The following is an 18623-nucleotide window of genomic DNA, read 5'->3' on the forward strand; positions in this document are numbered from 1 at the left end:
ACCTGTTTGAGGCAGAAATCTCACACTAACTAACCCATACCATCCACAAGGTAACCCTGTGGAAAGGATGAATAGACCACTCCTGCAGATGCTCCGTACTCTGTAAGAAGAGAAGACAGAGTGGAAAGACCATCTACCAAACATCATCCATGCCTATAACTGTACAAGGCACGACGCAACGGGATACTCACCATTTTCCCTCCTGTATGGCAGAGCTCCACGCCTTCCTATCGACCTACTGTTCAAGCTCGAACCAGAAACAGTGACAAGAACCCAACAAACATTCACAGAGAAGTGGGCAACAAAGACGCAAGACACACACAAAATGAGACTAGTCGCAAAATCGCTTCTGAGAACAGTCAAAAGTCCTCAGTGAAAGGGAAGAAGGACTATGACATAGGTGTCAAAGGTGCAACTCTACAGCCAGGTGATCGAGTCCTTGTGAGGAACTTATCGGAAAGGAGGTGGCCCCGGGAAACTCTGTGCTTACTGGGAGAAGACAGTACACAGAGTTGTGGAGAGAATTAGAGAGGGTCCAGTGTATAAGATCCAGTCAGAGTCTGGAGACAAAGCGCTTCGTGTGCAGCACCGGAACCTCCTGTTAGCTGTAAATGACTTGCCAGTGCATCACGACACTCCAACCAAACCTGTGAAAACACCAAAACAAAAACAGACAACAGTAACATGATTGACCAAGAATCTGACAGTTCAGAGAAGAGGAAGGCTACTATACTTACCAGCACAGTCCTCGGGTCCACCAGAGCGATGTCAGACCACAACCAAGTCAACCAGAGTGGCGTACCAGACTGCCAGCTTCTGCTCAGGAGTTCAGACCTACAGTGGCAGAGGAAATAGAACAGATCCAGCAACAGTCTGAAGGACCTGAACAGCATGGAGTGAAGGGTGAAGTGCAGGAGGACCTCCAAGATGTTGTGATAGTACAGCGGCAAGAGGTCAATAGAAAGGAAGACTTACCTGTGAGAAGGTCCACGCGCACTGGAAGGCCCAGAGAAATGTTTAGCTATGAGAGAGTTTGGGATAACCGTCATACCAGTCATGGAGACAAGGAGCAAACACAGTTGTGCTCAATTCTTACATGGTGCCTGGAAACATGACATATCCAGTTTTACAATGAGGTTACTGGAATGAAGGAACACCACTTGTCTGAACATGCTAGACACTGCCCAGAAATTGACTTCACAGACAAACAAACAGATGCCAGGAGTTATCAAAAAGAGGGGAGAGTGTAATGGGTTGAAAACAAAGTCACTAAAAACCGACACCACTTTATTATAATTTTTTAAACCAATTTGTTTACGTATTTGTCTTAATTAATCTAAATTGTATATTCTACATGCTTTAGCATTAGTCCATCAGCCCAATCGCACCATTCTGCAGAATAAAGAGAGCTCCAGATCTTTGCTGACATAAACTTGTGTGCGTTCCTTTTACTAATACAGGCCACTTCAGTTACAGACTGAGGCCGGTAACATAAGCTTAGCCAGGCGTGACGTTTTGATAACCGAGTAATTTTGTCTGGACAAGGTGAGTTTGATCAATATATTTGCCTAAATTTACAACAACAAAAAATGCACAATTCTAATTTGCAACAGAAGACCTCAGCAAGACTACAAATTCCTGCACATCATCTCTAGCAGACACTGTCAGCTACCGTTAATCAGTGCGATCCAGCCTTCTGTGTCCAATCCAAAGGTCCCCTTTCACTGTCTTAGCTTGTCACTGACTACACTTTAGCTAGTTAGTTAGCAGAGCAGTAGATCAAAACATTATTTGATTTTACTTAGCCTAGATAATATTGTTTGTCCAATATGTCGACTTTGGTGTCCATTTCAGACCTTCTGGCATTTTTCAAGGATGAGCATAGAAGCATTAAAAGGGAGAAGACCAATGTAAATCTTGCCATGTGGCAAAGTGCAGCTATAGTGAGGGGTAACTTAAGTGTGCATTGAATTCTAAATAAATCACTGTGTCACCAGCAAATACTTTATACACAAACAAAAATTCCAAAATTCTACACAAATTACACATTTTTAATTGAATTTAACTATCTTTAGTAAAACATTATCCCTAGTGAATAACAACAAGAATAACATTTTCCTGAATCATTATAATGCGATTTTTTCAGAGAGATTACAATTGCACTAGAATAGATTTTTTTTTTTTAATTTATATTTTTTGTATTGTAATGAAACAGGCAGGGAGCAGGTCTCGAACCCTCGACCTTCTAGCCCGAAGTCCAGCGCGCTATCGACTGTGCCGCAAAAGCATGCTCGTGCGGCAGGGTCTTTACAATATGTTTTAGTATTTTCTTGTTAATACCTGCGTTCTGTTTTGTATGATGTAGCAATGTAAGTTGTTGATATATTTATCATCCCTCGCCCTTGCAAGTGTACACTCCTAAGAGGTCTTGATACATCATTAAGTGTCCACTTAATTTGAGGGGGTAGGGTGTGTCTTAAGTGTTTGGACCGTCAGCCCTATTTTAGCGATTGGCAACGCAGACGCTCTTTGTTGCGCAATAATTTAATAACATGGATGTTTAAATTTATTTTGCAACGCTCGCGTTAGCATATTAAGTCACAGTTTCGACAAGATTTGTAGTTCTGTATAATAGCCACATAAGCAGCTAATTAGTATTTCGTTTTGGGTGGGTAATTACAGCCGAATAAATAAATGACCTTGTCTGAGAGCAATTTACGCGGTTATCAAAACGTTACGCCAGGGTAAGCCAACACGAAACACAGGTTGAAGTAATAACATTGGCTCGAATCTAGGTTATGCCTTTATATGACCAGAAAATGAACAACTGAGGGAGAATGTTTCACTTCTCAAACCTCGCCCTGGTCTGGTCTGCTTGGTCTGTTTCGCAAGCGTTCCCGGAAGACTCACGTTGTTGCGCCCATGGTTTCAGAAATGCCGCGTTCATGACAACTGTGAGATCTCGTAACTCGGACATCTCTGACTACAGATCTCGGGGGAAAAAACAGCTCCGACTTAGAGAAATAGATTTGAACGGTCGTCCAACTCGGAATTGCAACTCGGGCCTAATTTATTTTTTTAGGGGGTAAAAAGCTAGGGTCTCTTTCTAGAATTCCGACCTGAAGATCACGGACGTCATTATTTGACCTCGTATTTTCCCCAGTTGTTTTGAACGCGGCATCAGTATGTTCAGAAACTCTATGCCGCTACTTTCACTTTCTTCCGGTGAGCGGAAGGTGAAGGTGCATTATCTTGACGAACACGAATTAGTCTAGTTATGCTATATATATAGCGAACTAGCTATTATATTCTGCCCAGCTTTGACAGACACAAGGTATTTCCCTAGATGACAAACGGCTTAAAACAAAAGTAAGTCGTACTGTCCTGTTTATCATCTTGTTGTGGCACTAACGTTACTGCAGTGCTTGCTAGCCAGCTTCCAAACTTGACTTCTGTCGGGGGCTCTTTCCTGAAAATGTATTAACTCTGACGGACAAAATATAGAGCAGATATTTCTAGCTAGACAAATTGTGGTTTTGGTAATGGTGTGGGATTTGCAAACTTTGGACTTCAATCATTCTTCCAGACCAAAGGCCGGCTGATGGCGATATTGAGTCAGTTTACCGTACCAATGCATTGTATGCAGCCGTATCCCTCGTTTCGTACCTAAAACATTCTCCATTCAAACTGCATAGGCTTCGATTTCCTCAACTTTATTTAATGGTGAGACGGTGGACAAAACGTGGAAAATATGTGTAGTTCTTTGTGAAACCATTTCCCACCACCATGCTAGAGTGGCTAAATGCTAATCCCGGATGTTATGTATCGCGTTCAGCCAAATCAGTCTGTTTTTTTCACCTAAGGTTAGGTAAAATGTAGTGCTGAGTGATTAACGTTAGTGCTTTGAGGTCGGTTCGATTATTGAAAAATAATCACTGATTTTGGTTTCACTTTTTCTTTCTTAAACATTAACTGCATTATAAAGTGGATTTTTTTTAATTTATTTTTTAATGGAAATTCCAAAGCCCAAAATATTTAACTTACTAAACATTGAAAATATTCCATTGTCTCTGTCAGGTCCACATTGGGTAGACATAAATATAAACATAGGAAATTACTATAAAATAGTACAATATTTCAGGTGTAAATTACTTAGTTTTTATTTGGACTTTATTATTTTTAATTCCTTAAGTCATCATGGCGTCTCTGCTCAGGCAGTAGCAGCTCAACAGCCAGACACCTATGCTCCCCATACTGTACTCTTTAGTCATCCTCTTTAACTAGGCTAGCCTGCCTAAGCTTGCTGCAGAGCTGTCTGATGAAATCATTTTACTAGTTCTTCAAGTAGATAAGGCATACTTTACGAACTGTCTGTCCCTTTCTCTCATCGTTGTGTACATTCCTCTCTCATGTGGTCTATGCGGTCTGTGTGTAATTAAAATAGCAGGCATAAGTGTATCATCTATGTTCGAGCTGGAAGAAACAGGCGCAGTGGATTATGGTCATTGTAGTTAATTACCTCGTTTCTGCGGTGAACTAGGTTGAATATTTGCGAAAATGGTCCCAGATGGACTCAAACATACCTAGCTACAACCAGGTCTGCCCTGAGAACAGTCTTATTTTCCTCTAATGAGATGCTGCTAATGCAGCAGGCGTAAAAGAAACTGAACCCCTGGGCTGATAGTTTCAACCTGATTGGATAAACGCGATACATAACATTCGGGATTAGCGTTTAGCCACTAGTAGCATGGTGGTGGAAAATTGTTTCATAAGGAAAGTACGCATAGTTCTGCAGGTTTTTGTGCCTGCTCATTAAATAATTAAGTCATTCATGAATTAAGCATTAAATTAAGTTGAGGAAATCCAAGCCTATGCAGCCTGAATGGAGAATGTTTTAGCTATGAACCGGTCCACGAGGGACACGAATGTATTGCTGGCTGCATACAGTGCATTTGGACGGTAAAATGACACGACACAATATTTCGCCATCTGCTGGCCTTTTGGCTATCATTCTTCAAGCTATGAACTGATAGAGTGGCTTGTGAAAGTATTCACCCCCCTTGGCATTTTTCTTGTTTTGTTGCCTTACAACATGGAATTAAAATTAAACATTTTTGGGGGTTTGTATCATTTGATTTACACAACATACCTACCACTTTGAAGATGCAAAATATTTTTTGTTGTGAAACAAGAAATAAGACAAAAAAACGGAACTATTCACCCACCCAGAGTCAATACTTTGTAGAGCCACCTTTCGCAGCAATTACAGCTGCAAGTCTCTTGGGGTATGTCTGTATAAGCGTGGCACATCTAGCCACTGGGATTTTTGCCCATTCTTCAAGGAAAAACTGCTCCAGCTCCATCAAGTTTGATGGGTTCCGCTGGTGTAGAGCAATCTTTAAGTAATACCACAGATTCTCAATTGGATTGAGGTCTGGGCTTTGACTAGGCCATTCCAAGACATTTACATGTTTCCCCTTAAACCACTCGAGTGTTGCTTTAGCAGTATGCTTAGGGTCATTGTCCTGCTGGAAGGTGAACCTCCATCCCAGTCTCAAATCTCTGGAAGACTGAAACAGGTTTCCCGCAAGAATTTCCCTGTATTTAGCGCCATCCATCATTCCTTCAGTTCTGACCAGTTTCCCAGTCCCTGCTGATGGAAAAACATACCCACAGCAAGATGCTGCCATCACCATGCTTCACTGTGGGGATGGTTTTCTCGGGGTGATGGGAGGTGTTGGGTTTGCGCCAGACATAGTGATTTCCTTGATGGCCAAAAAGCTCAATTTTAGTCTCATCTGACCAGAGTACCTTCTTCCATATGTTTGGGGAGTCTCCCACATGCCTTTTGGTGAACACCAAATGTGTTTTCTTATTTTCTTTGAGCGATGACTTTTTTCTGGCCACTCTTCCGTAAAGCCTAGCTCTGTGGAGTGTATGGCTTAAAGTGGTCCTATGGACAGAAACTCCAATCTCTGCTGTGGAGCTCCTTCAGGGTTATCTTTGGTCTCTTTGTTGCCTCTCTGATTAATGCCCTTGCCTGGTCCGTGAGTTTTGGTGGGCGGCCCTCTCTTGGCAGGTTTGTTGTGGTGCCATATTCTTTCCATTTTTTTAAATAATGGATTTAATGGTGCTCCGTGGGATGTTCAAAGTTTCTGATATTTATTTTATAACCCAACCCTGATCTGTACTTCTCCACAACTTTGTCCCTGATCTGTTTGGAGAGCTCCTTGGTCTTCATGGTGCCACTTGCTTGGTGGTGCCCCTTGCTTAGTGGTGTTGCAGACTCTGGGGCCTTTCAGAACAGGTGTGTGTATATATATATATACTGAGATCATGTGACACTTAGATTGCACACAGGTGGACTTTATTTAAGTAATTATGTGACTTCTGAAGGTAATTGGTTGCACCAGATCTTATTTAAGCTTCATAGCAGAGGGGGTGAGTACATATGCACGCACGCACCACTTTTCTTTTTCTTTTTCTTTTCTTTTTTTCACTTCACCAATTTAGACTTATGTGTGTCCCTTACATGAAATCCAAATAAAAATCGATTTAAATTACAGGTTGTAATGCAACAAAATAGGAAAAACACCAAGGGGATGAATACTTTTGCAAGGCGCTGTAGCTATATCAGTTCTACCTAGCATCTATTCAAATCTAATTTGATTGTTTACATACACATATTTAGCAGATGTTATTGCAGGTGTAGCGAAATGCTTGTGTTCCTAACTCCAACAGTGCAGTAGTATCTAACAATACGCACATCTAAAGTAAAATAATGGAATTAAGAAATATATAAATATTAGGACGAGCAATGTCAGTGGCATTGACTAAAATACTATACAGTAGAATAGAATAAGGTATCTTCTGGCGGGGGAGTTAAGTGCCCCGAAGCTCGGTCTGAACGTTAACACATTGCATGAGGTACGGTTTTGGAAACATAGGTACGTATCTTTCATATCAGTGATAATTAATTTTCAAAAAAACAAAAGGTTAAATAACTACACACCTTTTTATAGGGCTAGGATTATTGTTCCCACATGCCCATATCTCCATGTTACAGCACACCATATGTTTCTAAAACCGTATCGCAAGCGATGATTATTGACGTTTCTAAATGTTAACAGAGCGTCGGGATTGTAGTTCAATGTCCCACCGGTAAGCTGTGTTTATAGTTGAGGACCCTATTGATAAGGCGGAATACCTTGTTAATGCCTTGTGTTCGCGATAGCAAATAGAACATTAGCTCGCTAGCTATGGTAATCTATTCTGTAGCTGAAATATCCATATCATTAAATGTGTCAATACAAAATAAGGTCCGCCAAAGCAAAACCCGATTAAAAAATGTATTTATATGAATGCTGTACAATCAGTGGCCTGTTTATTAGGTACACCACCCCATTCATGAAAATGGTTCCCTCCTACAGAGAGTGAGTCACGTGGCTTGCTATTTAAAGCAGACAGACAGGCATTGAGGCAGTCATTCACTTTTCGATTGAACGTTAGAATGGGCAAAATGAGTGACCTAAGTTACATTGAGCGTGGTATGATAGTATATCAAACGGCCGGCGTCCTGGGCTTTTAATGCACAACAGTGTCTAGGGTTTACCGAGAATGGTGCGACAAACAAAAAACATCCAGTCAGCGGCAGTCCTGTGGACAAAAACAGCTTGTTGATGAGCAGTCTAAGGAGAATGGCAGGAATCATGCAAGCTAACAGGTGGGCCACAAACAGACAAATAATGTCGCAGTACAACAGTGGTGTGCAGAACGGCATCTCAGAACACACAACTCATCAGTCCTTGTCACGGATGGGCTATTGCAGCAGACGGCCGCACCGGGTTCCTATCAGCTAAAAACAAGAAGAAGCGGCTCCAGTGGGCACGAGATCACCAGCACTGGATAATTGAGGAATGGAAAAACATTGCCTGGACCGACGAATCCAGGTTCCTGTTGCGTCATGCTGACGGCAGAGTCAGGACTTGGCATTCTGGAGCAAAAGGGGGTCCGACCCGGTACTACCTAATAAACTGGTTTATGTACAGAAATGGTTTACTCAGTGGGAAATTAATAGCCAACTAGTCAGTGACAACAGCGTGGAGTTTGTGACAGCAACTGTAAGATTATTATAGACACTATGTCCTGGGATTTCCTATGATCTTCTATGTAGAAGAACCCCTTAACTTCTAAAGGCGCTTGTGTAGCTTGTGAGCATCATAGAGTAAAACATGTTTACACGTGCGTGTTTGAGAGTCTCGGCTATTCATAGATAGCTTTAATAGTTTGTAGCTCAAACCATTGACTCTACAGACGTTTTTATAAAAACAGATCCGGCCTGAGCCCCTTTGGGATCCACCCTTGTCTCACAAACACTGCTCGAGCTTAGCCCCTGTTAAGAAACAGACCATTAGTCTGTGTGATTTAAACACACAATGTTGAAAAGGGGTAGGAAGTTGTAGATCACGCTGGTGCAACGGTGGGACTCATTGGATTAGTCCAATCTTGGATGTCAGACTGTCAGTCCTTGTATCTAGAGCACTTTCTATGAATTTGGAAGAGATGACATTTCCCTGACCCCATCCCTCAGCTGTATTCCAAGTGGCGGGGATTCTGTTTTTTGTTGTTGTTTTTTTTCAAATCCTGGAATGTAGCTTTGATGAATAGGCCCAGCTGGAGCCGTGTAAGAAATAGAATTTATATTATATCATGTCTGTTTATATAAATTGGCTGATGTTTTGTGTGTGTGACACAGATGGCGGCAGAAGAACCTGATGTTACTCAGCTAGAGGGAGAAGTCATGGAGCTTGAAGATGCAACAGATGCCAAACCTGACCGAAAGGGAAGATTCCTCCTCTTTGGACTGTGAGTACCTTGTCCAAAAGACATGAAAGAGGCGCATGTTTCAACAGTCTTACCCTGGCGGAGCTATACAGTACATGCAAGGACTCACTATAATCATATTTTGAAGCTATACATAAACAATGGATTTAAGCTATACAATCTTAAATTTGGGGTTTTAAGGTTGACAGTTGTACTTAACTCATAAGGCATTTATAATCTTAAGATATTATGCCTGTCTAGGCCTGTAAAATGAACTATAAAAACATGAATGAAATTCAATTAACAGACTTTTCGGACTGATATTTAACTGAAAGTAATCATTTAAAATCTAAATTTAATGGTCGACCAACAGCCAGAATCAGGAACAGCCTATTAAAAAAAAGTAGAAACATAATATTTGAGTGTTAATGTTCAGACTATTGAAAGTCTGTTGGTGGAAATGAAAAAAAGATATATAATTAGTGTTTCAATAAATTAGTGAAGGGGGAAGAACCATGTATATGATTTCCCCCTCAACTCATTTTCATCACAAGGGGGCGCTACAAACCTTATCTACTGCTTTCAGTGAAGGTTACACGCAATTAAACAGACCTGTATTCAAAGACTTGCATATTTAAGTATTTAAGTATTATTTTCTGTGTATTTTAGTATTTTCAAATAATGTGGCCAAATCAACTACAGTACTTCTAGGCCTAGTTGAAGTACTTTGAGACATACAATTAGAACCCACACATGCATACAAAATCATGTAAGTGCATGACTGTCTGAAAGGGATGCTGCAGAGTTTTAAAAAAAATATTTCTAAGCCAGTAGTTTTGAAAGTAGCGCTAGAGCCAAAAAGGGTCCTCAAATTGTGTACAACGTCACGTGTTTTCACGTCATTGTTCTCGAGCCATACAGAGTGTGCAATAAGAGTAAAAACATTTGTAGTATTTTCAAATCGGTAGACTAAATGAGCCAATGTAAAATGCTGTTTTTGGATATAAATATGAACTTGATGGAACAAAACATACATGTATTGTGTAACATGATGTACTATGAGTGTCATCTGATGAAGATCATCAAAGGTTAGTGCTTAATTTTAGCTGTATTTATTTTTTTTGTGACGCCTCTCGGTGCTAGGAAAATGGCTGTGTGGCTTTTCTTGTTTAGGTGGTGTCCTAACAATCTAATGTTTTGCTTTCACTGTACAGCCTTTTTGAAATCGGACAATGTGGTTGCATTAAGAAGAAGTGTATCTTTAAAATTGTGTAAAATAGTCGTATGTTTGAGAAATTTGAATTATGAGATTTTGGTCGTTTTGAATTTGCCGCCCTGCTATTTCACTGGCTGTTGGGAGTGTGTTCCGCAGGCCAAGAGAAGTTAAAGCCTTAAAATGTTGATGGTGTTTTATTTGCATAAATAAGAAGCTATGTTGAAGGAATTTTTAAGATTCAGTTAGGCCACATTTTATACGACAGTCCATCATTACTTTAAGACATGAAGGTCAGTCAATCTGGAAAATTTCAAGAACTTTTTGAAAGTTTCTTCAAGTGCAGTCGCAAAAACCATGAAGCGCTATGATGAAACTGGGTCTCATGAGGACCGCCACAGGAAAGGAAGACCCAGAGTTACTTCTGCTGCAGAGGATAAGTTCATTAGAGTTAACTGCACATCAAATTGCAGCCCAAATAAATGCTTCACAGTAGGGCTGGGCGATATGGCCAAAATCTCATATCCCGATATAGTTCATTTCATATAAAAGATACATATTGATATAGCACATTTTCTGTAAATTCAATTAATAAATAGTTTATATAAAATTACATTAATTACCATTTCTTACGTTTTGAACAAATTAAATGTACTTACTCGTATTTGATTATTTCTAATTTTATTTAGAACCTTTGTGCAAATTTTCAATTAAGCATGTATCAGAATATGAATGTATAAAATCTAAAAAGGTAAATGGAAAACAGTTAAACTATAGTTGCAAACAAAATTTAGGTCATTTTATTTATTTATTTTTGGGGTCTTGCCTGTTTTGCAAGTTATTTTGGCATTAATACGTGTCATTTCAATTTGCATTTGGTATCTTGGGTCGAGTGTTAGCACCAACTCACGAAACCATCGTTTCTCAACCGTGTAATTTGGGGCCTTGTCTTTGCAGATGTAAGTTGTAACGGCAGCTGTTATCTCCTTCCATCTTTGATTCTTTGCCATATGGTGTGTCGCGGGCAAAAGCTTCTTGCAACGTCTGAGTTGGGGGTTTGTTTTGCTCACTCGACTGTACTTTTTTGGGTCTCATCTATAGACTCTCTCCGTACTGTTTCACATGATTCTTGCGTAGGTGGTTAGTGGTGTTTGAGCCTGTTGTTGGGACCGGCCTGCGACATATTTTGCAGAAGATGATTTTTCTGGTCAATGTCAGACTTTTCATACCCAAACCACATCCATGCGACCGAAGTAGCCCCTCTTTTAGGTACGAGCTCTGTGTCACGTTCACTCTCCTCCATGTTTGTTTGTGTTGCAAATCTCCTTTCACAAGGCACGTGTGGAAGAACGCAGACAGTCTCACCGCAAAGCATCGTCCAATTAACGAAAAATATTGCCGTCAAGAGTGTGATTTGCGACACAACAAAATAAACGAGAGCATAATATGAAACGGTAGACGTTTTATTGTTTATTTTGTTGTGTCGCAAATCACACTCTTTACGGCAATATTTTTCGTTAATTGGACGATGCTTTGCGGTGAGACTGTCTGTGATTTATTTAGAATTCAAGGCACACATAACCAGCATGTCTACCACAGCATTCTGCAGCGATACGCCATCCCATCTGGTTTGGGCTTAATGGTACTATAATTTGTTCTTCAACAGCACAATAACCCAACACACATCCAGGCTGTGTAAGGGCTAATTGACCAAGAAGGAGAGTGGTGGAGTGGAGCATTGGCTAATCCATAAGGAATCACCAAGTACTCGTAGTGGCCAGACATTGTGCTGAATGCCATTTTCCATTCATCCCCCTCCCGGATGCAGATCAGATTGTAGGCACTCCGCAGGTCCAGTCAAGTGAAAAAACGGGCCCCACGGAGCTGTTCGATGGCGGCCGGCACCAACGGGAGAGGGTAGCGATACTTGGTGATGAAATTGAGATTGTCCCGGATCCCAGTGGTCAACTATCCAGTGCTTGAACTTGTTACTGAAATTTCCCGCGGCACTAGAGCTACAGAGACAACACATGAGGGACAGCTAGCCAGTGAAATTGAAACCAGAAAGGGTTTGGCGGAAAGTGATGGAATACTCACGCCTACCCCGGGAAACCGATGATCACAGTGCTGTCCCTCAGCCCTCGTGGACCCCTGGTTGGGACGCACTGGACGCCGTTAAAGCTGGTGCCCCTCCTGACCGCAATAGGGACAGAGCCCCAGCCATCTCCGACAGCATCGCTCTGCCACGGTGAGGTGTGTGGACCCTACCTCCTTGGGATCAGGCTTTGTCTCAGGAAGGCCAAAGGAGGAGAGCGAGATGTGATGGTGCCGACACTCCCGAAGAACATTATCCAGATGGATGGCCATCGATTGAGTGCTTCCAAGGAGAGGTTGTCTCGACACACCAGCTCCGTCTGGATCTCTTCGCGGTGTCCTCTTCTGAATAGGGTGCGGAGTGCCGGCTCATTTCATCCGCTGGAGGCTGTCATGGTCCGGAAGATGAGTGCGTACTCTGCAGCGGTCTGGGCACACTGCCGGAGTTTGAGTACGCACTCAACTCCCTCTCTGCCCTCTAGTGGATGGGTGAAGAGCGCTCTGAACCTCTCATAGGAACCCAGCTCTTGCTCTCCTTTATCCCAGACGGCCGTGGCCCACTCCAACGCCCGTCCGATCAGCAGGGAAATGACCGTGGCGAACTTAAACCTCTCATTGGTAGGGGCTCTGGTCTGATGGGCGAAATAGAGGGAGCATGGATGGAATCCCGTCATATTTGTCCAGGAGGGACAATTGGGCATCGCTGACCTGGGCAGACTACTGGATGGGCTGGGGGGACTGGCTCGTTGGGACTAATTGCTGTAGAGGTTCCTCCACTAGTTGGAGGTGACGCCCCTCGGATGATGTCGAGGCATTGGAGAATGCAGAGGACCTCATCCATAACAATTACCACTCGTGCCAGTTGGTTGTGTTGTTTGAGGATTAGCTGTCCCTGTTCGCTGACCCTCTGGGAGATGTCTGCATTTTGTGCTTCTTCCATTTGGTGAGGCAGTATTATGTAATGTAGATGCAGGGAGTCAGGAAGCAAGTGCAGTTGGTGAGTTTAATAACGAAGAACATGAGGAAATACAAAACTCGAGAAGCGAACTGGGGAAGAAAAACAAAACCAATACTGCCTAAGACTGAGGCTACTTAGGGCTAAACAGGAGACCTAATCAAGGTACTGATGAAGACCAAGTGTGCATAACGATGGTTACCAGGTGTGGGTAATGTGGGTTGCCAGGACCGGTGGTTAGTAGACCGGTGACGTCGAGCACCAGAGCGGGAGTGGGCGTGACAATTAGACATTGATTGCAAGTTATATCTTTCCCTTATTTTGATGATACAGTTGAAGTCGGGGTTGGGGGCAGCTGAGAAGACCCTACAGTTGATAAATATTAACATCATTAAACAGTCATTAAACAGTCATTAAAACTCATTTTTCAACCACTCCACATATTTCTTCTTAACAAACTATAGTTTTGGCAAGTCGGTTATGACATCTACTTTGTGCATGACACAAGTACTTTTTCCATCAATTGTTTACAGACAGATTATTTCACTTTTAATTCACTATATCACAATGCCAGTGGGTCAGAAGTTTACATACACTAAGTTGACTGTGTCTTTTAACAGCTTGGAAAATTCCAGAAAATGATCTCATGGCTTTAGAAGCTTCTGATAGGCTAATTGACATCATTTGAGTCAATTGGAGATGTGGTACCTGTGGATGTATTTCAAGGCCTACCTTCAAACTCAGTGCCTCTTTGCTTGACATCATGTGAAAATCAAAAGAAATTGGCCAAGACCTCAGAAAAAAAATGTGTAGACCTCCACAAGTCTGGTTCATCCTTGGGAGCAATTTCCAAATGCCTGAATGTACCACGTTCATCTGTACAAACAATAGTACGCAAGTATAAACACCATGGGACCACGCAGCTGTCATACCGCTCAGGAAGGAGATGCGTTGCGTTCTGTCTCCTAGAGATGAACGTACTTTGGTGCGAAAAGTGCAAATCAATCCCTGAACAACAGCAAAGAACCTTGTGAAGATGCTGAAGGAAACAGGTACAAAGGTATCTCTATCCACAGTAAAACGAGTCCTACATCGACATAACCTGAAAGGCCGCTCAGCAAGGAAGAAGCCACTGCTCCAAAACCGCCATAAAAAAAGCCAGACTACGGTTTGCAACTGCACATGGGGACAAAGAAAGTACTTTTTGGTGGAATGTCCTCTGGTCTGATGAAACAAAAATATAACTGTTTGTCCATAATGACCATGTCATGACGTTGCCCTCTGGGTTTTCTATGCACCATCCCCCGACCTCTATACTTCTGACACAAGGCTGTGTGAAGGGGTCATAAAATTCCAAAGGAGAATGTCCTGCTTCATGGCCCCAGTATAAAGAGACAGAGTGTTTTCATGGAGAGAACAAAGGATTCTTCCACCTCACAGAAGTGGAGAACCGAACAACATTTATGTTCTGGTGAAGGTATAAAAGATCGGTGAAGAATCCAGCTACGAACTGGTCCGCTTGGTACAATTTTATGAAACTCATAGAGACAATATTGCATATTACCATACTAAGGTTTATATACTAGCCTCAGCGATGAGACTTACATCTAATGGTTGTATAAAATGATTTAATAAGATTAAAGCTATTTGGAATATGTTGAGATGCTATGTACTGATGTTAATGTGAGAGAATTGTATTTCTGTACAAAGCTTAACTCGGTCATCGGCACGCCCCCAGGGACACAGACAGGACAAGGCGTCATGTGACAGCCTTTTATGTTCAGTATAAAACCCCCACCCAGAATTACTTTCTGAAGACCAGGCCTCCACTCCATTATGAGTTGGCCAATATGTTTGACCATGCATCCCTCTACTGAACTTTAACCATACCACGTGGTTAAACTTTTAGACTATCGATACTGACAGAATAATAACAAGTCTTTGATATTAATTACTAGTCTGCAGCTAGAAATTCGGTGTCATTGAACGCAAAGACCGACGAAACATCCATTCTATAATGACATTAATGAATGTCGCTTTCAAAGATCCATCTAACCAAGAGAGAGAGAGGGAACTCTCCAACAGGATGAACCTTTCCAACAAAGATCACGACGACACACTGAGCGTAAATATATATATATATATATATATACTGCTCAAAAAAATAAAGGGAACACTTAAACAACACAATGTAACTCCAAGTCAATCACACTTCTGTGAAATCAAGGAAGCAACACTGATTGACAATACATTTCACATGCTGTTGTGCAAATGGAATAGACAACAGGTGGAAATGATAGGCAATTAGCAAGACACCCCCAATAAAGGAGTGGTTCTGCAGGTGGGGACCACAGACCACTTCTCAGTTCCTATGCTTCCTGGCTGATGTTTTGGTCACTTTTGAATGCTGGCGGTGCTTTCACTCTAGTGGTAGCATGAGACGGAGTCTACAACCCACACAAGTGGCTCAGGTAGTGCAGCTCATCCAGGATGGCACATCAATGCGAGCTGTGGCAAGAAGGTTTGCTGTGTCTGTCAGCGTAGTGTCCAGAGCATGGAGGCGCTACCAGGAGACAGGCCAGTACATCAGGAGATGTGGAGGAGGCCGTAGGAGGGCAACAACCCAGCAGCAGGACCGCTACCTCCGCCTTTGTGCAAGGAGGAGCAGGAGAAGCACTGCCAGAGCCCTGCAAAATGACCTCCAGCAGGCCACAAATGTGCATGTGTCTGCTCAAACGGTCAGAAACAGACTCCATGAGGGTGGTATGAGGGCCCGACGTCCACAGATGGGGGTTGTGCTTACAGCCCAACACCGTGCAGGACGTTTGGCATTTGCCAGAGAACACCAAGATTGGAAAATTCGCCACTGGCGCCCTGTGCTCTTCACAGATGAAAGCAGGTTCACACTGAGCACGTGACAGACGTGACAGAGTCTGGAGACGCCGTGGAGAACGTTCTGCTGCCTGCAGCATCCTCCAGCATGACCCGTTTGGCGGTGGGTCAGTCATGGTGTGGGGTGGCATTTCTTTGGGGGGCCGCACAGCCCTCCATGTGCTCGCCAGAGGTAGCCTGACTGCCATTAGGTACCGAGATGAGATCCTCAGACCCCTTGTGAGACCATATGCTGGTGCGGTTGGCCCTGGGTTCCTCCTAATGCAAGACAATGCTAGACCTCATGTGGCTGGAGTGTGTCAGCAGTTCCTGCAAGAGGAAGGCATTGATGCTATGGACTGGCCCGCCCGTTCCCCAGACCTGAGTCCAATTGAGCACATCTGGGACATCATGTCTCGCTCCATCCACCAACGCCACGTTGCACCACATACTGTCCAGGAGTTGGCGGATGCTTTAGTCCAGGTCTGGAAGGAGATCCCTCAGGAGACCATCCGCCACCTCATCAGGAGCATGCCCAGGCGTTGTAGGGAGGTCATACAGGCATGTGGAGGCCACACACACTACGGAGCCTCATTTTGACTTGTTTTAAGGACATTACATCAAAGTTGGATCAGCCTGTAGTGTGGTTTTCCACTTTAATTTTGAGTGTGACTCCAAATCCAGACCTCCATGGGTTGATAAATTGGATTTCCACTGATTATTTTGGGGTGATTTTGTTGTCAGCACATTCAACTATGTAAACAAAAAAGTATTTAATAAGATTATTTCTTTCATTCAGATCTAGGATGTGTTGTTTAAGTGTTCCCTTTATTTTTTTGAGCAGTATATATATATATATATATATATATATATATATATATATATATATATATATATATATATATATATTGATTGATTGATTGCAATTGTTTCCGAATGAGTGAGCGTTCATGTGCAAAGGATTAGTATATCAATTGTTAATATTTATCAACTGTAGGGTCTTCTCAGCTGCCCCCAACCCCTTTGTTTGTTTAACAAGCCACCATGCCGGTTTAGCCCACTAAGGCACATTCCTTTATCATTTCTTTGTAATGATGCCTACTGTTTTGTATGCTTTCTGTGAATTACTTAGTTCAGTAAATAAATGATTTTAAGACAATTGATGTATGGATGACTTAGTGAAGACTGGGTTCGTGCAGATAACAACAATTTACAATGTTTGGAATGAGACTGACGCGAGGTAAACTAACACATCATTAATGAGGAGACAAATCGACCAGATATTATGATATCTGGAAAGTTAAATTAGAACTTTGTAATCTGAATATTTTCCTTGGTGCCCCAACATTCTAGTTAATTACAGTTACACGATTAATCAGTTAATCGCGTAATAATAATTACAGAGTTATTTGATAAACATGTCTTCAAGTTAATGATGCCCAAAGACACGACAACCATTTAAACTCAGTTTTTCACAATTCCTGACATTTAATCCTGGTAAAAAGTCCCTGTCTGAAGTCAGTTAGGATCACCACTTTATTTTAAGAATGTGCAATATTAGAAAAATAGTAGAGATAATGACTTACTTCAGCTTTTATTACTTTCTTCACATTCCCAGTGGGTCAGAAGTTTACATACTCAATTAGTATTTGGTAGCATTGCCTTTTAAAATTTGAACTTGGATCAAATGTTTTGGGTAGCCTTCCACAAGCTTCCCACAATAAGTCTGGTGAGTTTTGTCCCGTTCCTCCTGACAGAGCTGGTGCAACTGAGACAGGTTTGTAGGCTTGCAAGCCGACGAACACCATCCCAACCGTGAAGCACGGGGGTGGCAGCATCATGTTGTGGGGGTGCTTTGCTGCAAGAGGGACTTGTGCACTTCACAAAATATATGGCATTATGAGGAAGGAAAATTATGTGGATATATTGACGCAACATCTCAAGACATCAGTCAGGAAGATGAAGCTTGGTCGCAAATGGGTCTTCCAAATGGACACTGACCCCAAGCATACTTCCATAGTTATGGCTTAAGGACAACAAAGGCAAGGTATTGGAGTGGCCATCACAAAGCCCTGACCTCAATCCCATAGAAAATGTGTGGGCAGAACTGAAAAAGCGTGTGCGAGCAAGGAGGCCTACAAACCTGTCTCCGTTGCACCAGCTCTGTCAGGAGGAATGGGCCAAAATTCACCATACTTATTGTGGGAAGCTTGTGGAAGGCTACCCAAAACATTTGACCCAAATTAAAAAATGTGTAAGCCAGTCAGTTGTTTTGTGACAAGGTAGGGGTTGTATACAGAAGATAGCCCTATTTGGTAAAAGACCCAAGTCCATATTATGGCAAGAACAGCTCAAATAAGCAAAGAGAAACAACATGAAGGTCAGTCAATAAGGAACATTTAAAGAACTTTAAAAGTTTCTTCAAGTGCAGTTTTCAAAATTATAAGTACAAGCCCAAATAAATGCAGCCCAAATAAATGCTTCACAGAGTTCAAGTAACAGACACATCTCAATATCAACTGTTCAGAAGAGACTGTGAATCAGGCCTTCATGGTTGAATTGCTACAAAGAAACCACTACTAAAGGACACCAATAAGAAGAAGAGACTTGCTTTGGCCAAGAAACACGAGCAATGGAGACCGGTGGAAATCTGTCCTTTGGTCTGAT

General features: G+C 42.1%; 1 protein-coding gene across 2 annotated transcripts in view; it reads left to right on the forward strand.

Moving 5' to 3' along the window:
* The first annotated feature begins 3175 nt into the window (after nucleotides 1-3175).
* casp7 (caspase 7, apoptosis-related cysteine peptidase) overlaps nucleotides 3176-18623 on the forward strand; it is a 33574-nt gene continuing 18126 nt past the window's right edge. For both annotated transcript variants that reach the window (XM_014157062.2, XM_045702009.1), the window contains exons 1-2: nucleotides 3176-3369; nucleotides 8756-8865. In XM_014157062.2, coding sequence (XP_014012537.2) covers nucleotides 8756-8865 — 110 coding nt within the window. In that variant the 5' untranslated portion in view covers nucleotides 3176-3369. The remainder of the gene's footprint in view (nucleotides 3370-8755; nucleotides 8866-18623) is intronic.

This window comes from Salmo salar, chromosome ssa19, assembly GCF_905237065.1.
Source record: "Salmo salar chromosome ssa19, Ssal_v3.1, whole genome shotgun sequence".
Taxonomy (NCBI): Eukaryota; Metazoa; Chordata; class Actinopteri; order Salmoniformes; family Salmonidae; genus Salmo; species Salmo salar.